We start from the raw sequence: 15,519 nt of genomic DNA, 5'->3' as shown, positions 1-15,519 counted from the left end.
ATTAACTTTGCTGTCAAACACCGTTATTTCCTAAACTTCCCATGGCGAAAAGAAGTCTGGCTCTGGAAAATGCCTGTGACATTTGAAAAGGATTTATGGAAGTGGGGATCATTATTTGGCAGTCTTGAATTTGACTAGAGGAAATGCAAAAGGGGCACTGAGATTTAACCGAGGATGGGGGGGGCAGGGCAGGAGCGGGAGCGCCAGAATACAACCGAGGTTAGGAGAGGTGTTTGGATAGGCTAAGGGTACAGCAAATACAGCAAAGGTGAGCAGATAAGGCCAGGAGGGCCGACTGTGGGATTGAGACACGGCCCGCCGAGAGCAGATAGGAGGAGGGATGGTTGCGGTGGCGAGATAACGCCGAGGCCCGGAGCTGATAGATGAGGGCAGCTCCAAGGTCAGCCTGGGAGCGGCAGATGACTGCATAACATTATCACTCAGCACTGTGCCAGAGTGTGTGTGTGTGTGTGTGTGTGTGTGTGTGTGTGTGTGTGTGCTCTCATATATCCACGTCTGCCAGTGAACAGGTATGCAAACGACGCTTTTAGTAGGTTTTTCTGGACAGGAGTTCCAAGGTTAAGAAAAGCAGCAGATAAGGGCTCGACTCAGACAGTGATGACTTTACAAAGGAACAGTTCACTGCAGATCATATACACACATATATACATATATATATATATACACACATATACACAAGTATATACATATATACACACATATATACACATATATATGTGTGTATGTATATATCTTCATCAAAGACATGCTTCCATTATCAATATGTGTCGCCTTATTTTCAGTTTTTCTTTCTACAGACACATTTTGATATTCATTTAGAATTTGGGCCAATCGTCTCTTTAAAATGTCAATTAGCTAACTAATGAGTGCACCTTTCATTAACATGCTCAGCGTGCATGGAGGAGAGGAGTCACTCTCGCTGAGACCTGAGCTATGAAAACCATGCTAAGTATGCAGGGAAGACAACAATGCTCAGAGCACACTGGGGGGAGAGAGAGGAGCGTAAAGAAGAGAAAGAGAAGATGTGGAGGGCGAGGAATGAAGAGGGAGGAAGAACTAAAGGGGAATGAGGAGGGGAGGGACAGGAACAAGAAGCCAGATGAATACAAAGGGGAGGAGTAAAGGGGGAAGGGGGCCTTAGGGTGATGAGGATGAAGAGGAAGAGAAAAAGCGGGAGGAGGGCGGGGAAGGATCAGGTTGAGAAGAGGAGGTACAGAAGAGAAGTAAAAAGGGAGCGGAGGAGGAGAAGTAAAGCAAAAAGATGAGGATGAGGCAGCGGGAGAGGAAGAGGGATCTAAAAGAGAGAGAGCAATCTAGAGAGGTAAGCGAAATAAAAGATGAGAGGAGGTAGAGTAGAGAAAGCAGCCAGGGGGAGAACTTTGTTCCTGTGCATCTCTGGACGTCTTGATTCTCCACCATAAATAGTCCACTTTCCACTGTAAAGTGGATGCTGTGCAGATAAGGAAGGGGCCATTGAAAGCAGAGGGGAGCAGGCCTCGGAGGGAAGGGGAGCACCGAGAGGGAGGGAGAGAGCTGGATGTCAAAGCAACTGTGTGTGTGTGTGTGTGTGTGTGTGTGTGGTCTGTCGATGAGCGGTTTGTAATCCTGTCGAACTGTTGCTGGAGGAGCCAAAACCTCATTGTAATCTCTGTCTAACTGCTTGTTTCCCCTCCGATCTCGCCTTCTGAGACTTGCCACACACTTTACTGCAGGACTGTGGACCCGAAGAAGTGGAGCCGGGGGTCCGCGGCTTCAAACTAACCAAAGAGTCGGGTTGGAGTTCAGGAAGAAGACACGCGATAGACTGGGTGTCGTGAACAACCACAAAGCCACCAAAAGTCTGCATCCTCACACCTCAGCGGGGACACCTCAGGCTCCTCTGACTCGTGCTGGTTCTTCAGACCACCGTGTTTACTGACAGGACAGTTACAGGATAAACTGACACACATCAATGTCTTATTCTTTTTTCTTTTTTTAATTAATTGATGAATTATTTAGTGAAAGAACTCCCCAGTGTTGTCTTCAAAATGCTCGTCTCATCCAACCCACAGTCTGAAACGCAAAGATATTCACGTTACAATGACACGAAACAGAGGAAACCAGCAAAACCGAATATAATAATTTGGCAAGCCGGACGCAAGATAATATTTGGCGTTTTTTTTGCCTCGATTATGCACAGATGGCACAGAACACTTGTTTGGAGCAGATGACCTGCGGGCAGTGACTGTATAGTTGTGACATCACAACCTTACAGGAAGTCCTGACGGCTCCTTTAAAAAGGCACAGTGTCTGAATACGGGCTGTGTTTCATTTCTCCGTGGACTGAGCGTTTTGATCCTTTCACAGTATTTATACAGCACCTAGAGCTGCTTTAGAATCAGACAAGTCACCTCACTTTTTAAACATTCAGCCACACCTAAATCACTGCGCAGGTATTTGACTTTTGACAACTGATGGACAACACGGTGTTCCCCTGCTTCTGAGCTCTCCCCTCTGCCCGGCGCAGCATCTTTTCCACCGCAGCTTCCCATGTTGATGCCGCGGGGGCAACCGTGTTAAAGTTGCAACCGACTCAACATCCCCTTCCAAATCTCCCAGACCGCCGCCGTCTTGCCGGCTGGCTCAGGGCACAACCCAGACTCATTCCCCAATTTACTGCTGACATTTACAGGATGGGGGCGGGGGGAGGGGGGTGGTCAGGTGGTGCATGGGGGGGGGGCGATGCTTGTCGTGTCTGGGAGGGAATCCTGCAGCATCTGTGTGCCATAACATTACATTATCTTGTCAGAGAGAGAGAGAGAGGACGAGCGAGCGAGGCAGTGGGTTGTGAACAGCGGCGTTAAGAAACACAAGCTGAACTGAAAAGATGGAGGGAGGGATCAAAGGAGGTAAAGACGTAATTGGAGTGCAGTTAATACTGCTGACAACTCAGTTTGAGGCTGTTTGCCTAGTTTGTCATTGCCAGCTTGGAGGCTAAGGAGGGTACTGTGTGTGTGTGTGTGTGTGTGTTCTCCTCAAAAAGTGGATATCTTCATCTCGCACAAACATTCAATCTCACTGGATCAGGTTTAACTCCCTGACTAAACCAGCAGCAAATATACTGTATATCTACACAGAGACACAAGATCGTCTCTGGAAAAAAAAAGAGTTTTAAAAAGGCTAAAACGTCCTAAAAGTTTATGAGATTTAATGTCATTTATTGGTCACAAGGTTGAAATGAATAAACCAAAAAAAAAAAAGGAAAACGTCCACCTCCTTTTTAATTTATGAAGCGATTTCCTGCCTACAGCGACGTTATCAGCAGCACCATCCCTCCTCCGACGACCAGGAGCAAGGACCTGGTTCTTGGATATTTATCTCGAGGGTTATTTAATGTTCTCGGGATTAAAATGTTCATAAAAATTCTGCGGGATGAGATATGTTTCTGCGGCACAGCGGACGTTAATTATGAGAGGGAGGGATCAAATTAAGTCTGTGTCTCCATTAGTTACAGCAAAGGCTGACAAAGCCCCCCCCCCCACCCCCCTTAATTCTGGGAAAAGAACCCGTGAATCAGCCAACGTTTCACTTGGTCTCTGATGAAGGGCAGGACAATGTGAAGGGCTTAACAGATTGCTCAGGGAAAAGGACAGCGTGGGGGATGGGGACGGGGAAAGGGGGCCGGCACCGTCGAACTCTACAGAGAGGGGAATAAAATAAAAAGGTGAAGGAAGAGAGGAGAGAGATAAAGGGCAAGATAAAGAGAATTGGCAGAGAAAAAAGGGACTTACACACCTGAGCTTCACTGGGGAAACCAGGCAGGGGGTGTGTGTATACAGAAATGCAGTATGTATGTATATGCGAGTACCGAACACACGCACACACACATCTCACTGAAAAAGCCTGATATTCAGACCGACTTGCCGCTCTGTTACTACTCTCTGTTCCAGTCTGACACCTCTTCTGTATTAGCAGTGTGTCTGTAGACGAGCCTGAGGCCGCGTTAGCCAGCACACGTTAGCATACACAACAGCGTCGTCGTCGTTATGGCGGTGAAGGAACTGAGCCTGAAGGCCCGAAGCTCCCGGTTTACAGGTCCGTCCAACCCAATCCAAAACTCCAGAAGAAGGTCGTCACAGATTACAAGCGGGCCAAATCGCAGGGTGTGTGGATCCTCAAAGACAAGGTGAGGAGCTCGGACATCCACAAAGGGGGCTGGGAGCAAAACCAGAACTCCCTTCATCATTGAGAGGAGTCAGTTGAGGTGGTTTGGACACATCTCCCTCTGGAGGTATTCCAGGCAGGTCCAACCGCGAGGAGACCCCCGGAGAAGCTGGAATGCTTGGCTGGGGACAAGGACGAGAGTTTTCGGGGTCTGACCAGTTTCCACTTTGACTCACACTTCGGGCTGATCTCCGCATAGTCGGCAGGCTCAGCGGCCCATTCGCTATCTGGAGAACAATAAAGCTAGTTAAGCATTAGCCACTTTTTAAATACACTGGGCTTATGTGGGATTTACGGCCCTGCCTCCTGAGCACTTCACTGACAGCAAGTCGCGCACAGGAGAAAGGGGCGAGTGCGTAGATAAACGGGGCACTGAGCAAGTGCTGAATAACACATTGACATGATCTACGCAAATACCCATCGTGCTCAATTGATCCGCCAATCCAGTCCCCTCAGAGCGGAAAATCAGAGGCTGAGGAGTGGTGGGAGTAAAAGGAGTAGGGAGGGTAACGAACCATGCGTGGGGTCATTATCGGCTCCCTTTTTGACCTTTCAACTGTGACCTTAAATAAAGAACAGCTTGAAGGAGACAAAGCAAGAATCTTTGCCGACCTCAAAACAGCAGGGGAGGACAAACGGAGAGCTCCTTTCCGGACAGAACCCTCCATCATCCATGTCATGAAAAAAATGTGGTGATAACCTTTATACACTAGCAGACGCTCTCTCTAGTTTCTATTGTGAGGAGCATTGCAGGGCTGAATTTCTGAACGAGTCACCAAAAGGCAATAGCCGTTTTATACAGCCTGTTTAAGGCGGGAATGTTGCGCCGTTAGCCCCACTCGCCAAAACGCAGCAACAGAGATGAACAGGCGAGCGTATTATGGTCAAAGTGTTTCTGGAATAGTAATGGTTATACTGGTTAAACCGAGCGAGCGTTGGTTACCGTAACCCCTCTCCGTGTCGATTGGACAGCTATTCCGGCAGGAGGCCTTTGTGGCAGAAAGCCCGGTGTTTCGGTTTTAACGAGTGACCCCGTTGACTGGCGACTTTCAGCCGAATGCGTCTGTGCCGAAACCGAAACACCTGCACCGGGAGCCCAGGAGGCGGTCAAGCAAGCCAGCCACACTCCAACTAACCTGGCGTGGACCAAGGTACGTGACAAGGACAGCTGTCAAATTTGGACTCATTCATTAACGAACCCAGAGGTTACATTACCTGAGAAGAAATGTGCAATTGAAAAAAATCCTCCCGTACCTGAAGACATCTCATGGTTTACGATGTGATGGACAGTACGCAGACTTGTATAATGGAGAATGGCAGCCATGTCTGCCAAGCTCTCAATAAAGTGGGACTGGTTAAGTTCCCGTTTGTTTTTTTTGGTTCTTCAAATACACTTTTTGTTTTTCTGCTGTATTTTTTTTTTAATGGATGAAAACACTTTTCATCCACTTTTGTAAATAGCAGATGGAGAAAAAAAAGTCCATTACTAAAAAACAAAAAAAGAGTACCCATCAAGAGTTCTCACTAATGTCCCTGCTGCGGTGAATAATTATTAAGAGGCTACAAAGTATGACAGAGAAGTGTGCTGATGAAATGCATTTATCATGAAGGCAAAAACTGCATGTGTGTCTTTCATCTCTGATGACATATACACACATATATACATATATACATATATGTATATGTGTGTGTATATATATATATATATATATATATATATATATATGTACATATATACACAAATATGTCAATATTGAGATCATGATTATTCATTGATTTTAGGGACAAAATACCTTTATTGCACTTTCACATTCAAATAAACAGAGCACCTCTTTCACTTCCATGTTGTGCTACATACTAATCTTTGCATCAAAATAAGACCGGCCCTTATTCACGGTGCATCTTTTGGAAGAAGATAAATAAAATTGTGTGCTGTACAGCGTTGCTGTCATGGATGTCTGATTCGATGCTGGACATGGACGGGGGGGGGTCAGTGAGGTAACCTTAGCGGCGTTATATTCATGCTGTCATCGTACTGCAGTTTGTGGTGTTTTGCACTCTTTGCATACGACTGGTTCTTGCTAACCTCACTTGCCTTGGCCGAGGGACATGCTCTTCGCCTCCTGCTCCAGACATTTGACTTCCGTTTTGCCCGTCTGCTCTCTGCTGTATTTTACTCTTCTACTCTGGACTGCCGCCGCAACCTCCAGGACATTTTTTGCACAGGCGCGGCAGCACGACAGCTCCCCAAGAGCAAAGCCTGCACTTCTGTACGGCGCTAAAACGAAGTGTGGAGATAGGTCTGAAGCCGAAACACCTCGATCGCAACCCTGGTGGCTGTTAGTTTTGGAAGCGCTTGATTTGATACGCAGCAGAGTTTTCTATGAGCGGGGCGCGCATTTCAATATCGCAGTCGATCATCTTTCATTTAATTGTGGGAAGCCAAAATAAACACTACAGATGTCATTTTCAGTGTATTATCTATTAATGATTGTCACTCCAACCGTATCATAATCATCATCATCATCATCATCATCTTTTCATCATCATTTATTTCTCCTCTTCATTTCAGTTTCTTCTCATTTTTGGGAGTTATCCGTCATCATCACACCAGTTCTATATTACAAACATCCCCGTGCAGACTTTTAAATAAGGACGGCATTATAAATTCCAGACAAAGCCATGACATGGAGAGTGGGGGGAAATGTGCTGAGACAGTTCAAGTAAATACCGCCACTGCTACATTGTGAGTGTAAATTCTTGTGCACACAGTGGATAGGTATTATATGCAAAGCCTAAGTCTAAGGCACTAACAACCATGTAATTACTTCACCGAGTCAACAGGTAATAGTGCTGCCTCGACGCGATGATTACAGCTTGTTCATGTTAATGCGATACTGTATTGACCCCTGCGGGGATATTCAACCATTTGAAATTTCAGGAATTCCAAAGAGTTTTATCCCGTATTGCTCATTTAAAGCGTTAAAGACAAGAACGGGGCCACTACAGCGTACACTGACACCCAGCTGAATGAACCTCCGCTGTGTTTTTCTTGCCACCAGTTTATTGGTGTTTAAAAGATGCTTGTTAGCTGCCCGGTGAACACACAAAAAAAGGGGTCCTGGTCCACACACATCAGCCTGGCAGCCGGCAGGGGGGTGGACCGCTGTGCTCTTTCAGTCTCCTCTCGAGACGTCTGCTCAGACACACCTAATCTTCTCATCCCACGCTGCTCCGTCTTCCTACGGTCATTTAACCCCGCAAAAACTCGGATTAATGAGAAATTAATCCCTTTAATTCCGTGTAAAAGGTCTCCTCTCCTCTTAACCAGATAAGCTGCTGCCAGTCTTTGCCAGATGATGATAATAATACATTTAATTTATAAAAAAAAAAAAAAAGGACCTTTCTATTATAGCGTGCTCGTCTCGGTGTGGACGACGAGGGGGAAAAAAGCAAGACGCGGCGGCCTGCTCTCTCTTTCTAAAGCTCTTTCAATCCATGTCAGACGGCATTTATCTGCAATTCTTTCACAGTCCAAACACGGAGGACGACAGAAGAAGTGCCGAAATGATTCGTTTGTTGACAGAAAACGAATCATTTAGTACCAGTTCACCTTATAAGTCATTAATCAAGCAGAAATGCCACACGTCGCTTGTTTCAGCTTCAACAATTCCTCTAAAAAAAATGATTTGCATTTTTTTTTTTTTTACTACACTAACATTTTAAAGACTAAACGATGAATTGATTGGTCAAATCGTTGCAACAAAAAAAAAAAAGATGCAGCAGCGGTGAGATGCAGCCTTAAAAACAGAAAAAAGGAACAATTCAGGTCACACTTGATGAACTAGTGAACAAAACTTTTCAAGCAATACATTTATCTGCTGGCAGGGAAGTGTTTTTCCATCTGTGATAAACTATGTCTCCCCGTTTATTTCTGGGCAGAGTAATTAATCATTCAAGAATAATGTGTGTGTATCAGTGTGTGTGTGTGTGTGTGTGTGTGTGTGTGTGAGAGAGAGAGAGATCCTGCAGCGCCGCAGGTATTGCTCCACTGCAGGTGACTATTTCCTGCTTTGCCGTGTCATACGTCTGTTATCAGCTACTGGCTCGCAGGTGACTCGTGCACACAATGAACAATGACACCATACGTCGACCGGTCGCCTGGCAACCGGCATAGCTGTGACTGACTCTGCGGAAAGGAGAGGTTGATGGAAATCTTGGGGAAAAAGAGCAGACGCTGTGGGGAGCGTCGTTTTTTTATATAACTTTCTTTCAGAAACTCCACAAGGCATCAAAAGTTACATGAAAGTGCAAATTAGGGACTAGCCGAGTCCGTCCTTGCTTCATTGTCCCTGAAGTACTTTTAAAAAAGGGGAAGCAGAGACTGTGCTTGACGCAGCCAAAAAGCAGCGTCAGGGTTGACTTTTTTTTTTTTTTTTTTCCCCAAAGACTAGACTAAATGGCTGAACATCTTTTCTGAATCCAAATGTTTACACCAAGTTCAACAGGTGTGCTGGGGCGGGGAAATCTTCCCATTCACCATCACAGGTTAATACAGTGTCATTTGTTTTGATGCACCTGTGTACTCCTGCTCATTTCAACAGACCGAGCAGAAGCATCTGATCTGTGCCTTTGCACCACGCTCTGTCAGCAAAACACTTCCCCCAGTACTTTCTGGATCTGCCCCGCAGTGAAAACACCCAGCAGTTTAGTGAAAACAAATCATTTTCTAAAACTGAAGCCTCTTTTTTTTTTTTGGTTGTTCCTTCAATCCTACATGAATCAAGACCCTGATATTGATTCCCAATGTCTGGGTTAAACACCCAACTCAAATGGGACCAAACATCGTGGGAATTTTAAGTAAATGGAAATCCCATGGATCACTGTGACACCGCAGCATAGTGTGAGAAAGGGGGGATTTTGGATGCCCCTAGTCGTAGCCACAATGCCACAGAAAAGAGCACATTTCACGTATAAACTATAGGCTGTACATAAAGATGGACAACATGACAGCTCCCCCAAAACTGAAGCCAAGTGCAGTATAGGTCATAAACCCCCCCCCCCCCCCCCCCCCTCGTCATTTCAGGTAGTTCTTATCACGCTGATGTTTGTTCAAGTGTTTTCTGATACGTTTGGTTTTAATTCGTTATCTGATGATGTAAAAAAACAGGGTGAGACGTCATGATTGACAGCTGTGATTGACTGTGGTGTGCTGGCGATTGGGTCGGGGCGGGTGTATGGGCGGGTCACTGATACTTTGGCTTTATTTTTGTTCAGCGGGAGGAAGTGGAGACACGTCGGCCGGCTTTATATACAGTCTGTGGTATAAACCAGTGAGCATTCAAATTGTTTACAGTTTAGAGCTACTACTCTTATTGTCAAATAAGTCAATCACTGTTCATTTGCCAGAACAAGTTTGCTCGCTCCATTACAGGCTTTCGTTTTGTTTTGCATTGTTTCAACATTCGGTTAAGGTTGCTTTGGCTTACTGGCTACTTGAGTAAAGCAAATGCCTTCAGGAGCTACTCCAGCAGCCCCGTGCTTTCCAAGTTAAGATACCTGCGGTTTCCCCTCCATTGTGTTGTCAAGCCGGTGTCAAACCATTTTCACACTGGAGGAGCCAAACCAAAGCCCGTTTTCCTGCCAACGGCAACAGCAGCTGCCATGGCAGCACACTGGGGGGCCCGCTTTATAGGAGCAGGTCACTGCCTGAAAAGGGCAATAAGAACATTTTGCACCTTATGCTCAACTGTGTGCGCACACACACACACACACACACGAGAATGGGTGTCCTGGAAAGAATGTCGCCACTTAACAACATGAAGATAGAAAGACTGCACTCAGACTGCCCGACTGTCAGTTATTTGAAATAAAAATCAGGAAAAGTTCATTCCTTATAACTCTTATTTTACCCTGCTGTCTTGCTGAGTTTTGCCCTCAAATCCCCTTCACTTGGTAATAAAATACAAACAAAATGTGTGTTTGCGTGTCCTGTGTGTGTGTGTGTGTGTGTGTGTGTGTGTGTGTGTGTGTGTGTGTGTGTGGTTTTGAAGGAGCACACCCCTACCAGTTCATCACCGCAGTCCTCAAATACCTCTACGCCACGGGCACAAACCTATATTAGGTTGCCGAGCAAACTGCTGCCAAGCTGGCGGACACGCTGATTAAGATTAAGTCTATTTTCTGGAGCTGAAAAAGCTGTAAATCTTAGGTTTACACAGCAGAAAGAAAGAGAGAGAGAGAGGGGAGGGGAGGAGAGGAGAGGAGAGGAGAGGAGAGGGAGGGGGGGGGTGGAGATCACACTCCAGTGCATTGCTTCAAAGGAAAACTTCAAAACAGTGATGGAGCACATGGGAGACTACACCTCCCGCCATGCAAGCCCAGTCTGAGAGACAAACTGCGAGGTGCTTTCATAACTAGCATTCACACCATCTATGTCTACATGACAACGCTGTGGCCAGTGAGTCCACTCATCTGCTTCACACCACTCTATGCCTCCTCTCGGTGATTTGTCGTGCCATTCCCTTGTGCTTCAGTGGTAAAGTGGTCCAACCATCATTGAACTACAATAACATGCAGGGCCAGTGAGTAACCCCCCCCCCCAAAGCAACATTACACTTTTACAATCATGAGTCTCTTCGATTCGGCATCAGACATAAAAACCAAACTACAAGCATTTCAGTGTTGTTTCAGTTCCTGCAGTCTTCCATCAAAGTTAGCTTCACCAGGGAGGGGGACCAAGTTCCTGACATAAGTCGCTGTTCATTCAAGCACACACACACACACACACACACACACACATATATATATATATATATATATATGCCGAACGTAGCAGCGGGCCACGGTGAATCCTAAAAACACCTCACGTCGCATTCTACCAGATGTGCTCATCAGCTGAGAAGAAGAAAAACATAAAAATCACAAGATCTGAAAGGGAGGTTTGTCAAGATTCCACCCACCCGTATTCTTCTCATCGCGGCCACAATCTCCACTCGGCTGCTCGGCCGCGTCACATCCAGACTGCCGATGTACTGTTGTCGGGGAGGGTAAAAAAAAAAAAAAAGAAAAGAAAAGAAAAGAAAAATGTGACAGGTACAACACATAGCTGGCATTCACGTGAATTCGTTTTATGGTCTGAAACATTTTCAAGGCGTCCACTTTGGTTAATGCGTTAACACTAACAGCGACTTCGACCTCTCAACTAGCTAGCAACTTGCTTTAAAGTTAACTGGCTAGCCAGGTCTCACAATTACATTTACGTCCCCAAACGTTATTATCTTGTTTTGAATACCACCCCCTCCCCCCTTTTTTTTTTTTTTGTTTTTATACAGGGTGGCGTTAGAGCAGTGTTACGGTAAAGGTTCGGCTGTTTTAGACAGGTTGGCTGGCTGAAGGCAACCCTCCAAAACACGCGTGACACGTGAATCGGACGTTAGCGTTAACCCCGTGGAGCGCCGCTCGTCAACCGTACCTTCGCCTCGAAGTTGATCCCGTGCTGGAAAGCTTCCTCGTTGTGTAACGGGATCCTCAAATCGTGCCCATCGTCAACGAGGTTGTACTTGGTTTTCCCAGGCATGTTGCAAAGTATTCCACCGCTCCGCGCTACCGGGGGAGCCGAGGGAGTATCAGCGGGAAACGAACGAACGAACGTACGAACCGGGTCGGTCTAACAGGGAGTAAATCCAAAGGTGGGGGGAAAAAAAAAAAGAAAAAAAGAAAAAAGAACAATTCCAAAATCTGGTTAGTACATGTTCTCCATCGCAGCGAACCGTCCCGGCACTACGACGCTCCTACACCGGCCTCAACAAACGGCAAAGTGGCGACAACTACTTCACCGGCGCTCCGGCGAACTGCTCGCCCCGTGCTGCTATTCACCGTCTCGGCTTACACACACACGCAGGGCCGCCACAAAACATGCGCGGACTGCTGTGTTTTCGCGACTTCTTTTTTTTTTTTTTCCTGTGGCGAGTGTGTGGGAAGTTGGTTGGGTCCTGCCTCCTGCCCTGGACTACTACCCCCCCCCAGCCCCAGCATGGAGGGAGGGTGTGATTGGAGGAGTCCGGGAATCCCACCTGTTTCCATTGGAACAGAGGCGCACCGTGGCTCTCTGGAGGAGGGGCTCAAAGTCTGGTACCTGCCCCCCCCCCCCCCCCCCCCTCCTACCCTCCACACAGACGCACACACACACACACACACACACACAGACGGGAATAACCTGAATGTCACTCACGCAAACAAAGGAGCGGCCTCCTGTAAATGACATCCTACAACATTTCTACTCTGTAAACCATGGTGATGCATTCACTGGCACAGTTTTAGCACAATGTGCACACCATGAAAATCATTTACCTGTTGGCTAATGCAAAAGTAATGGCCTCCATCTGAAAACATAGTATGTCATAACATGTGCGGTTGTGTGAGAGAATGATCAAAGATACTGGCTGGGAGATGAGATGTGACCCTGATCTGTTTTCCGATGAGAATAAGAAACGTCGATCTGGCTTGACAAGGTGGGTTACAGATGTGCAGTAATCACAAACCTCTGCCTCTGAAAGAAAGAAAGAAATAAAAAGGGCAAGGCTACCAGCTAGTGGCCATATCTGTTCTGCATCTACAGACGTGCCATAAAAGCCTGTAAAATGTAAGAATAAGGAATGAAATGTTTTCTTTTTCTTTCTCTGGCATGTGCAAATAAAACGAAACCCATGTGAATGACTCGTCGCTCATAAAAGAAATAAGTTGGTGAAAACCTGCAACAAGAGCAGAATCAGAAGCGAAGGAACGTTGTCTCCTAATTTTCTGATCCCATTATCTATACATAAAACCCCTTAATCTAAACCTAAAGTCCCTTAAGTGTTTGAATTGAATCACTCCTGTTTCCCTTTTTATTTTTGCGTCAAACATTTAAGGGACAGACTGAGACAACGTAACATCGAGAGCTTCACTTTGGGGGTCTTTTCAGAATCAGATTCAGAAACGTTTACAATATTTAAGTGAAAAATAAAAGTAACGTCACTGGCCTTGCGGATCAGTTTATTGAGTCTGTTGTATTTTGAGGATTAAATACCTGGTTTCTAACCTCCTTAATCTTAATATGAAAAGGACTTCTATTCATTACTGTATGCAAAGCAAAATAGCAAAAGTGACCTCAGATCCTGCAGTATGCTCGTGCAAAAACCACACAGTTAAACACACCTCTCCTCTGTTAATCTGTCAGAGCATATTTAAGATGCTAAACAAAAAATTTTAATATATTTTATAAAAAAAAGGTTAAAACATGCAGCTGATGTTGCTGTACAATGATAATATGAGGGCGTTGTTGAGAGACAGCACTGTACGTGGTCAGTGGACACAGCAGAGCCGTGTTCATGTTTAATGCAGCCGTCGTGCTGTATAATGCACGGACCATCTGCGTCACCCCTGGGAGTAAAGATGCAGCGCTTCCCCCCCTGAAGGTGGTCCCAGGACGGGAGAGGGGAAGTGGGAAGTGGGGCAGCAGTAATTCACATTCTCGCCACCTCTTTCGGAAAAAATACATAAAGCACTGCTGCTAATGGTGTCTTGAGGGCTCATAGGGAAGTAGGGTGATTTGCAGCACGTGATTTGCTCCGGATGTTGTGGGTTCAAAACCTGACGCACCATTCGGCCCTCCTCTAGATCGCCCTCTTTGCTTCACACGAGTTAAAGCATCATCGTCGTCACCATCCTCTTCTGAAATCCCGCCGAGGCAGCGCAACAGCACTGAGACCATCTCCAAGCTTCGTGCCACAAGTTTCCAAGTCCAGTGTTGACATTGAGGGCCCACACAGCACTCGTATCATTACCTCATTATATTCTAGACGCAGTATTTCGAAGGCCGTCTACATAAGAACTGCTGCGCTACGCTATTTTTTTTTCCTTTAAGAGCCCCTGAGGGTCGTGACCACCTCGCTGTCTCATGACAGCAGAAACGGCTAGATGGCGGAGAAGAACAGCTGCCATCTCTGCATGAGGAATTATTGCTGAATACAACCAGACCCCCCACCCCCCCCCCCCGGTGTGCTCTTAAGGCTCTTTAAAAAAGGATAGAGAGCAGTCTAATCCCCGGCCAGGTCTTCAAATGTACTTTGATCTGTTGATTATGGCTTTGGCTTCCAAAGCATATGCTTCCTACATGGAGTCGGTTTTGGAGATCAGTGCTCAATAACAGCACGGTTCCACTTAAGAGCCGCAAAGGACCACAAAGCTGTCTACAATTTGGGCAGGCCTCTACCTGCTAGCGTGTCACAGAGTTAGTTTCTACACAACACCAGTAATCCCACGTAGGCGCTACATGTATTAGTACAAGTCAGATGTGCGCTGCTTCTTGCAGGAAAGAAAAATGGATTGGCGCAGTTTTAAAGCTGATGTTCACTTGATTACATCTTTCCGAGCAGAGATTCAGGACACTTTACCGTCGCCACCGACGGCGGTAGAGTCAATGCATTGTGGGATTGTTAGCAGAAAGCACAGTGTACATGCCACGGAGGGCGACATATATACATCAAAATAAAATGGCGGGCAGTAAATGCGGCGCACTATGTAGTAAAAAAGGAGTGATTTCGGCACGTCCTTGGATTATTTTCACACTAATCGGCGCTAAACTGATATTTTTCACATCCTTGAGTGGATTAATCTAAAACACACCAGCCTCATGTTTCTGCTGGTTTTCTTTTGACGCCAACACACAAATGACTGTGTGTGTGTGTGTGTGTGTGTGTGTGTACAAGCCTGCCTGCGCACACATCAGTGCACACACACACACACACACACACACACATACCACACAGAGCCTCACACATCTTGAGGGCCTCTTAAGCTGAATTAATGATGGCGATTTTTCAAAGAATGTGGGGCACACAACGAGAGGAGTGGAGCCGCTTCTCTTCGGAGAGTTTCAGCAAAGAAGACAAGACAAGAAGGGAAGCGGTGCCGGGCTAAATTATGACAACAACACATGTATGATTGTGCCTGAAGCTGTGTTACAACATGGAATATTAACAGGACTGCAGCACACACTCAGGGCCGGCAACGAAATCCATTATCTGCGTACATACAAGGTATGTAGTACATGCCCAGCGTAGCTAGATGAAAAGTCAGGGGATCTCTAAAGGCAGTAGGATTTATCTTCTGGGGTCCACGGAGGTGCAACATTATATGGCACTCCATCCAATAGTTGTTGGGATATTTCGATCCGGACTGAGGTGGTGGACCGACCGCATGACATTGCCATCACTCATGAAACATGAAAGGAAAAAGTCTTTTAACAGCACA

The 15,519-nt window shown here is 46.1% G+C and overlaps 1 protein-coding gene across 1 annotated transcript in view; it reads right to left on the bottom strand.

The window, feature by feature from the left end:
• nos1apa (nitric oxide synthase 1 (neuronal) adaptor protein a) overlaps positions 1-11,825 on the bottom strand; it is a 151,933-nt gene extending 140,108 nt beyond the window's left edge. The window contains exons 1-2 of the mRNA XM_070909230.1: positions 11,699-11,825; positions 11,187-11,258 (exon numbers count right to left, since the gene is read on the bottom strand). Of these exons, the coding sequence (XP_070765331.1) occupies positions 11,187-11,258; positions 11,699-11,803 (177 nt within the window). The 5' untranslated portion in view covers positions 11,804-11,825. The remainder of the gene's footprint in view (positions 1-11,186; positions 11,259-11,698) is intronic.
• Between the last annotated feature and the right edge of the window lie 3,694 nt (positions 11,826-15,519).

This window comes from Enoplosus armatus, chromosome 7, assembly GCF_043641665.1.
Source record: "Enoplosus armatus isolate fEnoArm2 chromosome 7, fEnoArm2.hap1, whole genome shotgun sequence".
Lineage (NCBI taxonomy): Eukaryota > Metazoa > Chordata > Actinopteri > Centrarchiformes > Enoplosidae > Enoplosus > Enoplosus armatus.
Note: the sequence above shows the minus strand (reverse complement) of the source record. Positions and strands in the feature narration are given on the sequence as shown.